This window comes from Carassius auratus, chromosome 28, assembly GCF_003368295.1.
Source record: "Carassius auratus strain Wakin chromosome 28, ASM336829v1, whole genome shotgun sequence".
In the NCBI taxonomy this organism is placed as follows: Eukaryota; Metazoa; Chordata; class Actinopteri; order Cypriniformes; family Cyprinidae; genus Carassius; species Carassius auratus.
Window position 1 is genome coordinate 7,893,890 of NC_039270.1, and position 20,812 is coordinate 7,914,701.

The 20,812-nt window shown below is 37.4% G+C and overlaps 1 protein-coding gene across 5 annotated transcripts in view; it reads right to left on the reverse strand.

Annotated features, from left to right (window-relative positions):
• Window positions 1-20,415, reverse strand: part of LOC113046657 (rho GTPase-activating protein 17-like) — a 33,780-nt gene extending 13,365 nt beyond the window's left edge. For 2 of the 5 annotated variants that reach the window (XM_026207532.1, XM_026207531.1), the window contains exons 1-15: window positions 20,070-20,415; window positions 14,850-14,889; window positions 8,245-8,349; window positions 8,092-8,168; window positions 7,002-7,113; window positions 6,838-6,914; window positions 6,446-6,563; window positions 6,291-6,359; window positions 5,869-5,950; window positions 5,321-5,448; window positions 3,812-3,923; window positions 3,400-3,481; window positions 2,325-2,405; window positions 2,125-2,238; window positions 1,920-2,011 (exon numbers count right to left, since the gene is read on the reverse strand). In XM_026207532.1, the coding sequence (XP_026063317.1) occupies window positions 1,920-2,011; window positions 2,125-2,238; window positions 2,325-2,405; window positions 3,400-3,481; window positions 3,812-3,923; window positions 5,321-5,448; window positions 5,869-5,950; window positions 6,291-6,359; window positions 6,446-6,563; window positions 6,838-6,914; window positions 7,002-7,113; window positions 8,092-8,168; window positions 8,245-8,349; window positions 14,850-14,889; window positions 20,070-20,122 (1,342 nt within the window). In that variant the 5' untranslated portion in view covers window positions 20,123-20,415. The remainder of the gene's footprint in view (window positions 1-1,919; window positions 2,012-2,124; window positions 2,239-2,324; window positions 2,406-3,399; window positions 3,482-3,811; window positions 3,924-5,320; window positions 5,449-5,868; window positions 5,951-6,290; window positions 6,360-6,445; window positions 6,564-6,837; window positions 6,915-7,001; window positions 7,114-8,091; window positions 8,169-8,244; window positions 8,350-14,849; window positions 14,890-20,069) is intronic. The other 3 variants (XM_026207534.1, XM_026207533.1, XM_026207535.1) reach the window with 2 other exon arrangements.
• Window positions 20,416-20,812: the final 397 nt, after the last annotated feature.

Genomic DNA, 20,812 nt, shown 5'->3' on the forward strand with positions numbered 1-20,812 from the left:
CTGCAATGTTTTCAAATGACACTATAGTAGTGGTGCAACGGATCATCATTGATCATTGATCCGTTTGGATCAATATCTTCGGTTCGGCACACACGTGACCCGGGGATTGATTTATAAAAAAAAAAAAAAAAGGTTGCGCATGTTCAGTCCACACTGTTCAGTGATAATGCCGAGCGGAGGAGCTTGAACGCCCCGCGCATTTTGGCTTCCCTGTCAGATATAATGATGAAGGAAAGAGGTTAGAGTGAAAAGATTGTGCCAGATCTTTATGAACAGGAGAAGAAAAAAGTTGTGGATGAACTATCCCGAGCATCCTCTGTTGCGCTCACCACAGACGGGTGGACGTCCAGGGGGACGGAGAGATATGTGACGATCACTGCTCATCACAGCAGACTGGAAGATGAGAAGTCCTTATTATTATGTTAAAAAGAAGATATTATGCCATGTGCACTAAGTTGATTTCATATATTTTAATTTAATAATTTAATGTTAATAAAAAAAAAAGACAAAACGTATGTTTATTTGTCTTGGCCTTTTTTTTTTTTTTTTTTTGCTAATCCGAAAAATGCTCCGATCCATACGAGGACGAGCGAGCGCGGGTTTGGTTAGATGTATTTGGAGGTTATTGCTCACGTCTCGTTCTGCACATATCCAAATGTTTCCATATTTGCAATGTATCTGAATGTTAAACTATAATTTTTTTTTTTTTTTTAAATGTAAACTAGACGGAACATCCTCTTCACATGAGCAAAACGTCCTTGGCATAACAGCAGAGTGGACCGGTATACTACGGTCAATTTAAACTGACCAGTGTAACCTTTTAAATGTTTGGTTGACCGTACTTTATTTTAATAATGAACAGACTGCGATGTAAGTTTGAAATTAGAATGCACTTTAGATGTTCTGTGTCATTTACACCAAACACAAATGTTGCTAGTTGCTAGTCTCTTTGCAGCACTACTGTTATTTATTTTTCTATATTATTTTTTTATATTTTTCAGTTTAATTGATTTTTATTTCTAAAATTGTATTTATTTAAATGTATATTTAAGTTTACATTTATGTTCCAACAAACTTGAAAAATTCTACTTGATAAATGCTCTAAAACTTTTATGTAAATGATTGACTGATGATTGACTGAATTGATATTTAATACTTGGTCAGTTTATTGATTTGTTTGGTTAACTTTGGATAAATTTAGTGCGATTGCAGTGCACTAAATTAAGATTCGAGAGATGGTTCAAGCCAGTGCTCAATAAATGATAAGTTTAGAAAAAAATTGTTGTGGATCCACTTATTATTAGTGTGACATTTTAGCATGCAAATCAAGGGGAAAACTTCAAGATATCGGCCCTAAAAATCGGCAGCACATATCGGCCATTGGCTGACCCTGACCTCTAAACATCGGCATCGGCTATAGAAAAACCCATATCGGTTGATCTCTAGTTAAAATACTAAAAATAAATACTTTAAATACAAAAAAAAATCTAGATGGAAGATGAAGTGAAGCTTTGGTTGAATATCAATAGATTTTATACCGTTTCTGAAAAGTATTGATAAAAATAGTTCAAACTAAATTTAATATTTATTAACAAGTTCTTAGCTTTGCAACCGTCCAATGCTCATGAATGTAAAATTGTACTTCGCTGCATCTGTTGTGCAGGTATATGATTATAAACATGGTTATTTACAACTGCATTTTCAAGTCTGACTTCTTTTCCAAGGAGGGAGCTGGAAATTCCATGCTTGAAATTTCCGAGCTGTAAAAGGCAGAAACAGCAAGCAGCATATTCAGCTATGAGCATTATGACCCTAAATCTCCAGTGCACTTCTCCTGAGCATCACATTTAGGATGTCAGGCGTCTGTCTGCCTATCTAGACAGTTAAAGCTCACTAGGTTTTCTCCATGGTAGTCTTACCTTCAGGGAAGAACCAGCTAGCATGGTTGATTATCAGCTCTATTATAGACACCACATGGACGGAGGTAGTAGCTGCCATCTCAGCCAGGCTCCTAGAAGAACAACAAAACTGTAACATATCAAACCATTTCACAAGAAACAGAAACTAGGACAATCATAATGTAAATTGTAATGTGAGTGGATTGCTCTTGGGTTTGTGTCTCACCCCTCTGTCTTGGCCCACAGTAAATTGGGTCCCAGTACGATGGCGATGTTGCTCGCGGTCATCTTATTTACGTCACTTTCCAGAGCAAGCTTTGCAAGAAACTTCACCAGGTACCTTCACAGACGCAGATTAGCGTGTTACGATCACAAGAGTCATTCCAAGTCAATGCTGAAAGCTTAGTGTAGTAGTAACAAGCTGACCTAAAGTTGTTCTTATGCGCTTTTGGTAACATGTCACACACCACCCACAGCGCCTGAAGCCTCTTATCAGGATCAGAGACGCTGCAGAACAGAGAAAACAAGAGGAAAACAGAGAGTAAACACTTCTGCTGTATCTACACACACACACAGATCAGTGTAACGGAGAGCTCAAACACATGAGCTTATGAGCGCTGACATCAGCTCTTTCGACGCTCCACCTTCAATGACTGTTACACATGATCACAGCTCCAGAGATGACTCATTATATGGGATACAATCACAAATGGATATGTCATCACCTATTTAGCATGTAATACTGAGACGTTTCCTCAGGCAGCATTTTAGTTTAGTGGCCAAGATGTCAAATATATGAAATATAGCAGTCCTCACAAAATATCCAACTGATATAATGTAAAGCCTTTTGAGTTATTTGAATGGAACTTCAGTGTATTTATACTAGTGCTGTCACATATTTTGTTGTAGAAATCAAAACACTGGAATATTCACAGCAGGGATCAAATCTGACGACAAAGCAAGAATTTTATGTGAATATATATATTTTTTTCATTTTGGGTTGTATCTTGCATTAAACCGAGTGAAATCTTTATCTATTTTTTTTTTTATTAATACGTTTTTATTTAGCAAAACTGCTCAAAAGTGACAGTGAAGACTTTTACAATGCTACAAAACAAATAAATGCTGCTCTTCAGAGCTTCCTATTAAATCAAAGTGTCCTGAAAGACAAAATGTATAATGGTTTACACAAAAGTATTATTTCTGAATGGTGCTATATCTTGAATTAAAGCATTTAAATGCCTGGTTGTTGGTTTCGATAAATTACGACCGAGAAAGAATTACTAAATTAGTTGCTCTTCAAATGAAGTCATTTGGTCAGGCTGGGCTAAAATAAAACCTCAAGTTTCTCACTTCTCACCCCTCCCTGCTATTTATTGTTTGTTTGCTAATACGGTTTTATGCTCATACCTTAATTAGTCATGCAAGATTGTTCAAGGTTTGATGATACAAAAGCCCTGAAGTGATGGACTTTGATGTATTATATGTGAATGTGCTTTACCTGGAGGCTTGGATCCACTCTTCATACAGCTGGTAGGTCATCAGAGGTTCAGGCAGCTCCCTCAGGTAAGATTTCAGGGCTCCTAAATAATCATGGGAAAACAAGAGCAACACCAAATGGATTTTCAAACCCTCAATTCTGTTGCAACATGAAATGCAAAGTGGATTTAGACTCAGTTATTTGGCTAATAGAGGTGGCACTCTTCACTCTGGTGAACGGAACTGAAAAGTTCCAGGTTTCAAAATAGATCAGCGCCAGAATTCCACAACCACATGTTTTAAAATCAAACAAATCCAGTCTCGTTTCAAATTTTGGGAGTCATTCTAAATACAAAGATGCTAAAGATCTCTGTAACTAGCTGCAAACAGACTACGTCCTTTTACAGTGTTATTTGCGAAAAAATGTCTGGTACCGGCTACAGCGTGAGGGTCAGAGTAAAACTCCTCCAGTTGGGAAGTGGAACAGTCCAGTGCCGCCTTTAACTTCTTCAGTTTTGAGGCTCCGGCAGCGATACGGAACAAGCCCTGGCACGAAAGGAAATGTTGTAAACACACAAGGCCTCTGCAACATGCAGTGCAATCTAAACTGAGATGCTCATGTTTAAAAAATGACTGGAAAGGCTGTTTTCATATGTGTCAGTGATGGTTTCACAGGGAAATGATTGTCTTGTTTCACTGCTATTATTAGTCTGTCTTCAGCCAAAAAGCAGAAGTGAATCAGTAGACGTCTCTAACACAGATACACTGCCAACAGCGTCGCTCTCACAAATCATCAAGGTCATCCAGACCCATCCATCCATCCATCTATCATCCATCCATCCACCTATCTATCTATCTATCTATCTATCTATCTATCCCCCATCCATCCATCATCTCTTTATCATCCACCCACCCCACCATCCATCCATCATCTTTGTCATCTATCCATCCACCCCCCACCCATCCAATTATCCATTCATCCATCCATCTATCTATCTATCATCTACCCACCCATCCATTTATCATCTATCATCCATCTGACCATTCATCCATCCAATCATTTATCCACCCACCTCTCATCCATCATCCGTTTATCCATCCATCTGTCAAACCATCCATCATCTATCATCCATCTGCCCCTCCATCCATTTATGAATTCAAACATTTACTCATCTGTCCATCAGTCCATACATAAATCCATCCATCATCTAGACACTCACTCACCCAACCCCTCCATCCATCCATCCATCTATCCTCCATGCTTCCATCCCTCCATGCATCCATCCATCCATCCATCCATCCATCCACCTATCTATCCATCCATCATCTATCTATCTATCCACATCCATCCATCAATCATCTCTTTATCATCCACCCACCCCCTCCATCCTTCCATCCATCTATCTATCATCCATCCATCCACCCACCCCCTCCATCCATCCATCATCTTTGTCATCTATCCATCATCCATCCACCCTCCCATCATCTATCCATCCATCCATCCATCATCTATTTATCATCTATGATCTCTACATTCATCCATCATCTATCCGTCTATGCATCCATTCATCTATCCATCCATCCTGAAACAAGGGATAAAGACCAAATATTAAGAAGATCTTGCCTGCTAAATCAACACACCTGTGAATTTATGCAAACATAAAATGTTAACTTGCACCCCTCTTTTATTTGGATTTTGACACATATGCAACTTCAGTTTTTAAATCCACATTTAAAAAAAAAAGAAAAAGTGTCATCCATTTAAAACGGGTCCTGTACAAAAGTGCCCTTTGCAAAAGGCAAACATATTGACCACTTCCCTGAAGATCAGAACTGTCTGCCATTGTGTGCAGTAACAAAGTGCATCGACTTCCCCTCTGAATGAAAACCATCTTGTCTTTTCATCTGTGGGTTCTCATGAGTTGTTTCACAGCGTCAGATACCTCTTCCTGCATGCCGGTTTCCAGCAGCATCATAATGCAGGCCTCTAAGGGCAGAGCGATCTCTCTGCTAGTGCGCTTCAGATGTTCTTCCAGAGCCGTGCCAAACGCTGGCTTCTCGGTCCATTTATCTGTCAGATGATGAGATGAAGTGAGAATGATTTGTGTTATGGCAGGAAACATTTATGAATCATCACTAGGTGGATGTGTGGAGCACAGATTCTGTAAGTCAGGGTGATTTACAGTGTGAGACAGGATACATTACAGTGCTGGCCACCAGGAAGCCTTGAAAGAGAAACAATGATTCATAGCTTGATGACTGGCCAGATCTTTGGGTGAATCTCATAAAAACATATCTCATAAAAAAAAAAAAAAAAAAAAAATACAAAAATAAAATGGATCTTTGGGTGAATCTCATAAAACCTGTCAAAAAACATGTTTGGGTCATATCTGATCAAAAAAACACAAAGCACATTCCCCATAATATTCTGCGTGTTTAATTGCTATTAATAAGGTCATAGTTTCAGAAGTGTGCAGAGTGAATATCACACCTTGCTGTGAATGTATGGTGGGCAGGACGCTCTCGATGGACGCCAAAGCTCTTCTGTGATATTCAGCTTGAGCTTCTAACAACTGTCAAGACAAACACACAGAAACTGCACTCGTTTTCTATTTTTGTCTGAGAAGAGGAAAGGTCAATGACTCAATTATCTACTAATTGCCTATACACTTTGTGCAATACAGTATATAGGCAACAGCTTTATTCATGCAAATGAATTCCACTGACTGGTTATGATAACTACTAATGTACAGTAGAGCAGGAAGACCTATGAATACCACTGCCCTTTGACCGATTTCTTACTGATAACCAGTGGAATACTTCCTGCATCATTCTGACGCCTTATTTGCAAGTTAAATTCATTCATCCAGTATAAATCTAACATTATGTGTCTTATGTGGTTAAAGCCCTTACCAGCACATAATAGCGAGCATATTCTCCTTCCTTGGAGGAAAAGCTGTACATATCTGCAGCCACTTGATCCTAAAGATAAAAAGAGATCAGGCTAGACTGAATGTGCTGACCAAGGTCACCTAGAAACCTCAATACAGTCGGACTCATACCCATACCTTGCATATTTCCATTTTGTTCTGAGCTTCGTCCATCTCCTCCTTAAGTATGTCCACTTTGGCAGCCATTGCTTGAGCATTAGCAGCTGTCGGAAACGCCTTTGTGGCCTGCTGATACCTGTATAGTTTAAAGTATATTCATTTTCAGTAGAACGTGTAACATTGTGAAATATTATTTCAATTTATATTAACCGTTTTCTATTTGGACACATGTTAAAATATAATTTATTCATGTGATGCAAAGCTGAAATTACTGCAGTCTTCAGTCAAACATTTGCAATATTACAAACATCTTTACTGTCACTTCTAATCAATTTAATGCATCCTAGCTAAAATACTATACAGTTATACAGTACTGTATATATATATACACCATAGCAAACTATACACACCTGGCTTTTGCAGAATCAAAATCCAACACAAGCTTGGCTAAATGTTTCCTCTGCTTCAGGATGTTAGGAATCTCCACCTTTTTTGTGCAAGCACAAAAACAAGATAGTAAACCTACAGCGTATGTTTAAAAGCAGGTTATCTGCATGTCTTTGGCTTTACGTACCTCCGCCAGCTGGTTGAGAGGCTCCAGAAAATCTCTCTCCAGCTGAACTTCATGTTGGCTCTGCTCCAAGGCCAGTTTGTTTTCAGCATCTCCACAGACTTCCATCATCTTCCTGTAGATACAATATCAGTAACAGTTAGCATCATGCTGCCTGGTCGCGTTTGTTATTCTTGAATGCTAAACAGATTCTAATAATAGAGCCGGGCATAATGGGCAAAAATATTATCACAGTATCCTTTTCCATATCATTCGATATTGATTCCTATCACAATATTGATTTTGAATAATTAATGAAGGAAATGCAATCCAAGTGTTTGTTAGATCTTGAGAATGAATGCTAAGTATACTCTACAGAATCTCCACTGATTCTGCGTTTATGATTTATTATTATTTCACAATGCACAAATGTGTAAATAAAATTCAAATATGTATTTAATAAGCAACCATTAATTTGGGGCCTCTGTTTATGATTTAACAATGCAAAAAAACATTTTTTTAAATAAGCCTAATTGCATTTATTTGTAAGACTTTTAACAATTTGACCAGTCTTTTAAAAGGTGATTAAACTGAAATATATTCATAACAAAACAGTGCATTTTTTATTTTGTCAAAAGGTGCTGCACAACCGAACTCGTATATTGTATAAATGTAAACATGGTTGAAAAATTAAAATAAAATAATAATAATAATATCAAACACTCTTGCTAATCTAACATTATCAACCAATCATCATCATCAAGCAGCATGAGGTCACATTTTCCATCATGAACAATAATAATTGAACGTCCCATCACTCTATTATGAATTTCACTGGACTACCAAATGTTGTTGGGTAATGATGCTTTCCACAGATCAGGCTCGTAAATACACTGCCTGGTGGACAAAACAGATGACTCAGGGATGTTTGGTCACATGTCTGATGAGAACAGAAACGGTCCCTGAAAGCGCTGTCTCTGTTTGACTCAGAGAAGAGTGAATGTTCAAGGTTCCCTCATTATTGGTATGACTCACAGGTCAGATGGACCAGATTATGGAATGGTTTTGGGGGATGCGTATGTCTGTCAAAGGGTCAGAGAGTTCATAAACTCACCCGATGAGGGACTCGTCTCCAAGCTGACTTCCTCCATCCAGCATGGATTGTGAAAGGGCTGTGATAGGAAGCTTTTTCTAAGAGGAAAAAAACAACTATTTAGAAGCGTGCACTATGGAGGGAACTGGAAATGTAAAGGCAGCTGTTACTTACATGTCTCTTGTCCACATCTGAGCCCACGTTGCTCTGCAGACACATGACCATCTTCTTGTGCACATTATGGGAGACCAATCGCATGTTTTCAAGGCGCCGCTCGATCTGTAATATAATGCGCACATTTGAATCAAATTTAAAGTTCACCAGGATTCCAAAAGGAATTGAACCAATAGAACACTAATAATCACGCTCACATGTACACCTGTTCTGCATTTCCTGCAAACGCTTAGTCACTTGAGTCTTTGCAAAGTATTGTATATCCTGCACACTAACACCCTTTAGAGTTTCCCGTTCTTGTAATTGTGCCTCTTTATAGATTTCATATGGACTGTGATTCTAGTACTAAAGGACCATTTCGGATCTGTTGGTTGTCTCAAGCTTCATGCAACATTTCTTAAAAGAAAAAAACATCCCAATCACAACCCTTTCGAAAAGACCAGGTTAGATCAGCATGAGTTCATAAATTCAGCCTGGCTAGTAACCCAATACAGCCATGCTGCTGACCACCAAAACTGGTGGAAGTATTCAACCAATACTGGTTTATAAAGGAAGTCTTGTGGGGAAGCCTGATGAGGACACCATCACAAGTCACTTCTGCTCATCAAAACAGCCATTTAATAGCTTTTAAAATTGTATTAGCATCATTACTCCAGTCTTCAACGTCACGTGACCTTCAGAAATCATGCCAATTTGCTGCTCGAGAAACATTTCTTATAATTATTTATGTTAAAAACCTTTGCTTAATGCTAATTCTTTCGTAGGGGTGGGCGATACACTGGTAGATATGATCAACGAGTAGAAATTTGTCAGATGACTATCATCTCGATCACGGTTACATGCTCACTTCACGTTGCTGTGCTACTGTCACGAACGTCTACTGTTTGCACATGTTTTTAGGTGTTGCGTTTGGAAAAAAAAAGCAATGTTAAGCTGCTGAAATGCAATCAGCAGTGAAAGAGAACTCATCAGTTTCTGAGAGGCGCATGCATGTGAAGACAGTGCTCATCGAGCATGGGAGTATTGAAAAGAGTTTGGTTATTTTGGGCGTTTTTCTTGACAGGACAGTGGAGAAATGACAGGAAGCGAGTGGAAGTGGAGAGGGGGGATGAGATATGGAAAGGTCCACAAGGCGGGACTCGAACTCGGGACACCCGGAGCACAAATTATGAAATCTGATCTTTCTGATCTATCTGGGAAAAGCAGAAAAATTTAGCTTTCTAGTTGTTTCTCCATTGAGCAGTCATAAACACAGAGGAGACTGGATTGGAAAAGCTTTTAAAGTGGACAATATAATTAAAGAATTAAAGCTACAGTGAATGTGAGGAACCATCTGGTGGGCAATGCTGCACCGTGGCTACATTTCTGCACTGTTCCAGTAAAAAGTGGATGGCACACCTGCACATTTGCACTTTAGCCCACACAAACAGCCTACATTTAGAGACAGCTAGCTGTTCACCTACATCTTAAGATTCAAATGTACAGTATTTATAGTTCGCACCTCCCATCTGATTCTTTTCTTCCTCAAACCCTGGCCTCAGTGTGTTGATTTTGATGCATTTCTTAAATTAATGTTAAACTAAACCCCCTTCAACTTTAACAGCTTCAGGAATGCAAAATCTTTTTCCGGTACTTTCAGAAGAAAATTAGGCCAGTATCAAGATGTGTTTAGAGTTTGTACACCATCCACTTCAGCGGTAATGGCAGAACCGTGTCTGTTCTGTTACAGCTGGCACTGAAAGCTGCCAAACTGGCTGGCTGTTTTCTGACTGATTTCTTTTGTCCTCACATGTATGCGCAAGAGGCGAATCCTCAAAGTGTGCCTGACAGTCCCATAAATAGCTTCAGACAGTCGCAGTGGAACTGAAACTCTCCGTGTGAGGTTCTCAGCATCTCAGAGTCATGCTTTTGTCTGCAACTCAAACACATCTCAATAAAAGCTCACCACAAAGACACAGGAGAAATGTAACCCATGTATGAAACCTACACTCTGCGCTGTTTATTTTTGCACACACTGTCTGACGGTCTGTGTTGCTTCAGCATCTGATTCACTAAAGAAATCATGCAGATCAAATAATGCTGCAAACACAGCACTGAATTAGAGCAGTTTGTCTAGTCACAGTTTGGTAGTTTACAGCACTGCCAGAAATCTAGATTAATATCATCAAATGGTTAATCACCTTCTTTCATGATTTACAGGAGGGGGTCATTCATTTTTCACATAAAGCCTGGTAGATTTGGACAGTTTTTTAAATTAATTTTAAAAAATGGCATTTAGTATTTGCTTGCATTATCTGAGTGTAATATTAAAATTGGTTTGATGATCTTAATCTTTTAAGTGTGACAAACATGCAAAAAATAAAAAAAAGGAAGAGGGGAAAAAAAAACTTTTCACAGCATTGGTGTATGTGTGTATATATATATATATATATATATATATATATATATATATATATATATACACACACACACACACACACACACACACACACACACACACACACACACACACACACACACTCAGATGCACATCTTTAAAAAAGGGTTTCTGATAAATATTGCATTTATAATGTAACCTTCCCACTCTTTTTCTATAAACCAGCGATCAGATTTCAGATCTCAGTTTGTTAATGGAATGAAGAAAAGGGAAAAATGACGAGGAAAAGAGCTGCATTAAAGATGTTCTGCTTCCAAGCAAAGCAACAATTCAAGACAAACAAGAAATGATGACAGGGTCAAATCTCCCACTGGAGCCATTTACACAATACTGACTGTGAAGATCTTATTGATCAGCTATTGCAAGACCACACTCAAGCTATTTAAGGGGACTAAACCTCACTCCCCGATCTCAAGAGACGCACTAGCTACAGACGCTAGTGGCTGTAGCCGTTTAGCCTCCTTGTTAGTGCGTCCGCCTCCCATGTCAGAGACCCGGGTTCGAGCTCCTGCTCGGATCAAGTGCGAGGAGCATCAGAGAGGACCCGGGAGAGAGGGGTTACACATACATACATACATACATACATATATATATATATATATATATATATACACACACACAAAAGTGTATGTTTATATGTAACAATCAAATAGTTATATATGATGGTTATATATGGCATTACCGCTCATATATCCCACGATCTCATTTATTATTTGCATTCACACACACACACACACAAAAAAAAAGGAAAATAAGAAGAATAATTAGGGAAAAAAGCATATTAGGAAATGTTTGGAAACTTGAATCAGATATATTTATAAAATAAACAACAAATAATACAACTAGACTACATACACCCAGTTAAATAAATTGCAACAGCAGTATTTGATATTAAACAAGACTTAAAATATTGTGTTTGTGTCATTTTAATTAGTTTAATATATCTATGTAGCTTGTATACATTTTTATTTATTAGTATTATCTTGTGTTTTATTCATTGCCGGCTTGTAGGGGGAACCACAGCTTCCCCAAAATTTTGAGATGAAAATGGGAGGATGATTTAATGTTAATAAAATACACAATTCATTTCAGTTCATGTCTTCTTCGACATTTCACAGCTGTTATACCATAGCGTGTTACTGAAGTTGGTAAGCTCTTGTCTATCATGAATGTGCTGAATCTGCTAATGTAAACACAACCACTGATATTAGAGAAGGGGAGAGAGGAGCTTTCGTGCCTCCGTTGGTAAAAAACATGATGTAAAACATCATGAAATGTAAAAAAAAAATGTAAAAACATAAAATTTGGCCAATGAGCATTGAGTGTTCGCTTTCAGCGCTGAGGAGTGTTGAGAAAAGAAACCTTGTAGGGGATGCTAGACTCCCTTCTGGTATAACAACCAATCATCATAGAGACTTAAACTACATGATATTAGTTTAAACGTCTCCCGCTACGCTGATAATGAACTATGTATTTATGATGAGAAGCGATATTTAATATTTGATCACCAAAAGATTTACCACCCTGTCATTCAAACAGTATATATACAAATTAAAAATAATGGGAGAACACCCCTAAGCTGGACACAGGCTACAGTGGTCGTTTTAATTAAATAGCACAAGAGGCAGCTCTCGTATAACACAGACTTTTGAGAAGGGATGGATGTTTGCTTCAAATGACAAACCAAGTAAGTTAAGCTATCTGTTGTTATCTGTGTTGTTTTCTTTACGTATTCTGACCAAATGCAACCAAAAAGCCATTTTAAAGTGGTTAAGCAAATAATAATAATCTGTAGAGCGTTTAAAACCCACGAGCCGCCACTGATTTTATCTAGTGCTGTCAAACGATTAACCGCATCCAAAATAAACGTTTTTGTTCACATACTATACTTACATGTACTGTGTACTGCATATATATATATATATATATATATATATATATATATATATATATACACACACACACACACACACACACACACACACACACACACACACACGTGTATATATTTAAGAAAAATATGCTGTTTATACATTAAATATATTTTTATATAATATAAATTACGCGAATATAAATATATACACATGTAAATACATGTAAATATTTTCTATGTGTTTGTATTTATTTATTCATAAACATACACAGCACACACACACACACACATATATATAAAACGTATTTTGAAAGCGATTAATCACGATTAATCATTTGACAGCACTACGAGTTAACATTTACTGTATTGCAAGTAACTTTTTTTGTCATTGGTTTATAGAAACCCTCTGCAATTAAATTGATCTGTAACTCTTCTCTTTTTTTTTAAATTTAATTTACATGAATCATCCATACTAAACTGCTTGGGACTTTCCGATACTATATACATACACAAATCTATTTTAAGAGAGTATAGGATTATTGCTGCAGTTCTACACAATGCAATGTGACTTAAACAACAGTATTTAGTGACGATTTATTGGTTGGAAAAAGTGTCTCATTACTTGAAAACAGCTACATTGTTTTGTTACGCTGGCAGTGTAACTCCCCAACGCTGGTTTACAAAAACATCAACCACGATCACAGAAACCAGCGGCAGGGCAGCTCTAACAGAGGCCATCTGCCATTTAACCTGGCAGACCTTCAAGATCTTCTGACTCATTTCAAGAGGGAGCTTACGGCCCATTATCATGTTTCCTTTCCCTCCTGCAAACCCGAGACGGCGCAAGTCACAGAGCAATCAGGCAGTTAAACTTTAACCCTGGGACATGGAATGCATGAATGAAGGTGAAGGAGCAGCATATAAAGCTCTGGCGAGAGTCTGTCTGGCTTCAATGATTTCCCTTTAGCTGTGCAGTGTTTTACACGGGCATGTTTCAACATGAGCTGCTTTTTAAACAATGAGGCAGTGATAGATTAGATTGATTTGTTTTGAGTGAATGTTTGCATCGGAAGACTTTGGGTGTCATGCAGTAAAATGCACATATTTAGATTTATGTGCATAATTACCAGCGTCTACATACACCACAATAAAGCTGCTAGGGCTCGGTGCTTTTTGAGCTATTTTAGGCTTTCCTTTGTGAAAACATGGGCAGTCTGGTGGTAGAAATATGAAAATCAGTTCGTTTAAGACAGTCCGGCCTTGCTTTCCAGTTATCTGCAACCAGCCAAAAAAAAAAGGAACAGGGAGGAGTGTGAAAGATGAGAGATTGTGGGAAAGAAGAAGAAGAATGTAAAGGACCAAAAGTCAACCGAGATACTCACTGAATGTAACAGAACGCATAAGAGAAACGGTTAGAGAAACTCTTAAATAAGAGCTAAAGTCATACTAGAGCACAACATCTGCTTTGTTATGCCTTAATATTCATTCATACATGTTCAATATTGAGATTAATATGAATACATACAGAAGATATGTAAAGGATCATCTACGATCAGCTAGTCTGCTAAATATAGACTTTTTTGACCAGTTTGCTACTAAACTACTAAACAAACACACAAATAAAATAAATAAATGTAAATATTGATGCATAAATGATATGTCAGGGGAAAAGGCTGTGGGGAGATATGAAATGACTTACATATTTAAGAAATCATTTGACAGTGGTTAATTATATTTTTTAATTATTATGCAAAAATATCTTACAGCCGAATCAGAATTAAGTATTCAAGAGAGCCATGAAATAAAACATAATAATCATATTATTAAAAGGTGGAATAAGTCATTCTTAATTCTGCCTAGAATTATCAAAGAAATATAGTTTTTGCTAATAAAATAATAATTTTAATGAATTTTAGGGTTATAATGGTTAACTATAACTATAAAACTATTAAAGAAATGTCATTTAATTTAAATGAAGCTGACAAAGTATACATATTAGATGAAAATCTGAAACAATGTGAAATTTAGAAATGTTAACTTGGCAACTAACTGCAATAAGTTTGCAAAAAATAAAAAAAATTAACTGAACTAAAAATATAAAAATGTGTACTAAAAAAAAAAAAAAAAACTGACCAAAAAAATGGTAATTTAAAAAAGCTAATTAAATGCTTTTAAAATGTTTAGACATAACACTAAAACAACACTGGTGACTCCAAACTGGGATGCTGGGTGATTTGTGCAGTCATTAATAGTTGTGATAGTCATGATCAAGTCACGGAAAGACAAAATATTCACCATAAGAAGGTCATCACTCAGTACTTCGGTCTTCTCTGCTCTGTGAACAAAAAAAGAAAAAACAATGTTTGGTTATACAGACAGACTAAACGCTTCATGTGACTGCTGCTGTTCCTCAAGCAGGTTAGGCCAGTATCACTTTAAAAAAGCCAAACAAACATGCAAGAACATAGCTTTGGGTAAAGTCTTCACTTCACATGAAAAAAAATATCACTGGAAATAACACTCATCATCCATTCAAAACATCCACTGCACTTCACTTTTCCTTAATATCTAAACAGCACTTATTTTCCAACTGTGTCAACAAACTGTCATTTTGGCACACATGTCAGAAGAAGGAAAAAAATCCACTTCCTGAATCCACATTGTTTGTTATGGCAACAGCAGTAAAGGGGGCGGGGCTGTTGATGCTTTACACTCCACTCTTGTCTGCAAAAGGGGTGGGGCTTCATAACTAATGAGCAGAGACTCCCTTTGACCAGAGGCCATAAAACTATCACAAATCATACTATGGGGACATTGTACAGTCAGAACATCAATATGGCATTGGTGATCGTTTCAGCATTTTCATTTCTATATTGTTGTAGGAAACTAGCTGAGTCTGTTTTTTTTTTCATGTGGTAAAACTGCTGAGCCAGAAGTCTAGTTAAATTCTAGTCTACTTTTATAGCAAAGAACTTTTATCACCACACAACCAGTCAGAGATGTATAAAGTACTAGAGACCCATACTTGAGTAAAAGTACAAGTGCTCTATCAAAAAAGTGACTTGAGTAGAAGTTGAAGTGCTCTTTAAGCACCACACTTAAGTAGAAGTACTAAAGTATTCAACATTTTTGTACTTAAGTATTGCAAGTAGTCTATTTTAAAATGTACTACTCAAGTACTGAAAGTAAAAGTAGAAGTATTGTGTTATGTAGCTATTAAAGAAAGTAAGTTAGTCAAAAGTTTGAACATTGTTTTTACCATTTCAAATGATTAACCTAAAGGACAATCACAATTCCTTTGACTGTAACTTCTTGTAAACAAAAAACGGTCACTAGAGTTGGTTCGCCCAATTTGCAAAATGATGTCATTAATAACTTGCCCTCATGTTGTTTCAAAGTAAGACATCAGAGGGTCAGTTAGAATTTTTTGAAGCATCGAAAATACATTTTGGTCCAAAAATAGCAAAAACTACGACTTTATTCAGCATTGTCTTCTCTTCCGTGTCTGTTGTAAGACAGTTCAAAACAAAGCAGTTTGTGATATCTGGTTCGCGAACGAATCATTCGATGTAACCGGATCTTTTTGAAACCGTTCACCAAATCGAACTGAATCGTTTTAAACGGTTCGCGTCTCCAATACGCATTAATCCACAGATGAATTAAGCTGTTAACTTGTTTAATGTGTCTGACACTCCCTCTGAGTTCAAACAAACCAATATCCCGGAGTAATTCATTGACTGAAACAGTAGACTGACTGAACTGATGTGAAGAGAGAACTGAAGATGAACACCGAGCCGAGCCAGATAATGACTCGTTCACGAGTCAAGAACCGTTTCTGTCAGACGCGTCCGATTCGTGAAACGAGGAGCTGATGATACTGCACATGTGTGATTTAGCGTGAAGCAAACCGAAACACAGAGCGTCTGAACCGAACTGATTCTTTTGGTGATTGATTCTGAACTGATTCTGTGTTAATGTTATGAGCCCATGTGCAGTCAACGCCAATGACGCCATTGCGTTGAGCGCAAAAGAATCGGTGAACTGTTTTCTTCAACTGGTTTATTGAATCGAACTGTCAGAAAGAACTAACGTTACTGGTCATCCGAAAACCGATGCAACCGGTTCTTGACTCGTGAATGAGTCATTATCTGGCTCGGTTCGGTGTTCATCTCTCTCTTCACAGCAGTTCAGTCAGCATGCGCAGTCTTCTTAATCGCTTGATTCGCTCAATGATGTGCCAGCTTCATCAAACCTGCCATCTACAGTTCTGGCAGTGGTTTGTAATGGAATGATTCGTAACATCATAATTGTTACAAGTAACGATGCAGCACATAAAAAAAATATCGGAGTAAAAGTAATAAACTCGGCGAAAATATGTACTGAAGTAAAAGTGGAAGTAGGAGAAAAAAATTATACTCTAGTAAAGTACAGATACCACCTTTTAGTACTTAAGTACAGTAGTGAAGTAGTTCTACTTCGTTACTATACATCTCTGCAACCAGTGCATCTGCTATTTATGTCTACAACATTCATGTGATGAACTGACACACAGAGATCCCTCAGGGCAAAGGGACCTTCAAGGTCAAGCACCATGGTGATTATTCTGGTTGATTAGATCAATATTAAAGTTCTTGACAGATATTACACGTTTTGTTGAATGCCATGTACAACCATTTTTCTAAAAGAGAGAACCCAAGAGAAATAACCAGAGAGCAGTAGAGAAAACTTTGAGAAAAGCCACAAAACGGGTCACGTAACAAGAGGAAAGATCCCGTTACACAGGCTTGAGAATGACCTCACGCTTGGCAGGAGGGAATTTTTAGATTTGCATCAATACTGAATTAGCATTGATCCTGTGTTCAGCAAATACATATCGGGTTATGTGTCGCCTCAGCTAACATTTCACACACATTCAATGTTGAGAAAACACCATACATGCTATTCTAAAGATCCATCTAAATGGAGCAAGATCGCTCACTTAAATCCATTAATACCTCAGAGTAATCGGATTCTGAATATGAAACATACTGCGTCATGAGTATGCATTATTTAGCACAAGATAACTTGATGTAGTCAAGCTTTCTTTAGATTTGAAATCACACATAAAAATGCATAATTCAAAACCATACTGAAGCAGAAGTTAATTGGTATATAGAAACGTGAATTCTATTTGCTGCATATTACTGACATATTACCGACTGGTAGCCTTGAATGAAAACATAGCATCTGATCAACAGTACTGGAACTCACATCTTGCATGTTTTCCCTGTTCAGAGCTTTGCAGGCCTTTTCAGTTCAGTAAAAACATTTGACCATACAAAAAAGCGGTATGTTTACTGGAAAAGATTCAAATCTCTCTCGATTATGTTTGTTGGCATTTGGTCTTTCAACAACAGAGATATTGTCACCTCCTTTTTATTTTTGATGACTACATTTTTGCTTTAAAAAAACTAATCTACAAACCCGCTTGCTCTAGTTCCAACTCCGGCTCTCAGAGGAAACACTGTCAGCTAACAAAACATACCCGAAGAACGTTTTGCTGATTAAGTAACGAAAACATTATTTCCGAATGTTCTGAATGTCATCAAATCTTAAAAACGTTAAGGGAACATTCCATTTGATCATTTTGCAGGAGACACTTTGGTAATGTCTCTCTGAACATTCAAAAGTAGTGAGATAAAACGGTGCACAAAAAACATTCCCTGAACGATGTTTACATACAGTTTTTGTGCTAACATTTTGAGAACATTATAGATAACTTTAAACATTCTATTCATGTTACTAAAAGAACTTTTGGAAGAACCTTTCCAGAACATTAGCCAGAGTTCTAAGAATGTTCCCTGATGTTAGATCAACTCAGATCAATGACTTCTAATAAAGCATGTAGACAGAGTGCCTCTCGCTACGATTTTCTTTTGACCAGCTCGCTGAACATCTGGTTTTGGTTTCAGGAAAAGAAGGAAATTCTATGTTCACCCTGGATCTATGGACAGCCCTGCTTTCTGCACCATAATTACTGTGTGATTTATACATACAGAAACACAAAATTAGCAAGAAATGACCCAGTTTTAGAAATTGCAACCGGAGTGCGATGTTTTGGATTCAACGGTGTATTTTTGGTGCAGTTTCTGACGTGCATCTGAAACAAAATCAATTCCATTTCCTGCTCGATTTTTACATTTTCCAAGTTCAAAACTTGACTAAAGTATGCTGCATCACCTACAACATTTCTCATATTTAATCAATGACTAAAAGTGACCCGAGTTCAAATGAATACCAAACAATGTCCTGTGTAATTCGTCACTGTTAAATCTCTGACAGTGTTTCCTTTTGCCGCAGAGGCAAAACTAACTGGGGCCGTAACTTAACCGACTGTATCAAAACGTGGCGTCTCTCTGGCCTGGAAAGCCGCCATGAGAGCTGGCCTGACTATTAAACCTCCGACTCTGGATTAGCCCAGATCTGCATTCTCCATCAGACGCTCTTAAAAGACTGAGAGAAGCGAGTGATGAATCTAGCAGCTGCCTGAGACGCTTAACTCACAGCAAAAGACCAGTGAATGTAAATAAAGGCAATTTCTTGGCGAAAAACAAAGTGCTAAAATCAAGCTCGATGTGAAAAGCATCTAAGATATCTTGACCTTACTTAACCCTTTCACCCTCACAAATATGCAAAGCAAGGCAGCCATTCTTTGACAGGCCCTTGATATATCTCTGCAGGGAAACCAGTCAAGACATCTCAGATTTCCTCTTACTGTTTCTGAGCAAGTTTGTTGAGATCTGCAGAGATTAACTAAAACTAACGATGTCCTAGTTTGCATTAAGAAGGTTAGTAGTTCCAGCTACTTTTTAATTTTAGGTTACAGTATAATATAATACCAATCCTAACCTCTACTTTTTCATTATTTGTTTTTAAATTATTATTCATTCATATTTAAAACTGCAATGTTATGATGGCATCTAAACATTTATTATTATTTTTTTTTTGTCCACAACTTGAAAATAAATATCATTGGATCCATATATCAGTCAATTTTCCACTGTTGGTGCCTTCCTAATTATTGTTAAATTAGAAGTACACATTACTGAATACTCGCTATATCATCTTAGCAAAATTCACTTATCAATCAGTGGTATTTTTATACAGTTATTATGTTGTATTTATTATTTCAGTCAAATAAGTGTTAATATAAAATAGCGAATACCAAATGCAAATCTCATTCTATCAGTCCAGTTCAGTAATGTACTTACAGTAGGAGGCTCTTTCTACACGCTTTATCAAACACATACCTTTACATAGTGGTCTCATTAATAAAACAACGTGTCGTGGAATAATAGCATGTGTAGTTTATAACTTTGACCACCTCAGACCTTGCTTTTGAAGCGCTTGTGCACTTTAGTTTTATCACAATTCAGTCCCGCGTGCTTGCGCGTGACACTCCCAACTTTAGTGTGGACGTTTTTACACGACCCACGGTAGAAACAATGAAAAAGAATCAGTATATAACACACTAACCTGCCAACGGTCTGGTTGGCGAGCTGTTTCATGCGGTTGAACTGTTTCTTCATCTTGAATCGTCTTCAGCCACTAACATATAAAACTTGGAAACATCAGTCGCTTGTTTTATCAAAGTGCCGCCCGCGCACGCGACGCTCCCATTACGCGCGCAGAACTGGATCCGAACCGGGCGATCTGTTTTATTTACTGCTCATATTCATTTATAAACCGTGCGTCAAACGTGGTCCATTCGTTTGTCATCCTCTCGATTTCTGGTTAGGTCAGTAAACAGCAGTAACGCCGAGGAAATAGGAAGTGCAGTTCACTTCCCTGTTGTGGAGCGCAGTGGGTTGTGACACATGACACCTTGACTGAAGGATTCTGATTAAACTGGATGGTTAACACTCTGCTTTATGTAATCAGGTGGCTAACACTATATGTTTCAGGCTCAGATTTATGGTAACAGACGTTTTTTAGTTGCAACATTTTCTAAATAAAAATTAATTACATTTAAAGCCATTCATTGTGTTTTATAAAGTTACAGATTCAGGCCTATTTAGATTTCTCTGTAATAGCGCCATCTTCCGTCCAAAGCGCAATTGCAGCCAAAAGCAGTTGATCTTACATCGCAGAATGCGCATAAAAATAAACAATTAAAATTGAACAAAATTTGTGCTAATATGGAAATACACGCTTATGCATAAAATAAACAGACTAACACAAATTAGGGAATAATCTGCCATATAAAAGGCTCTTGAACT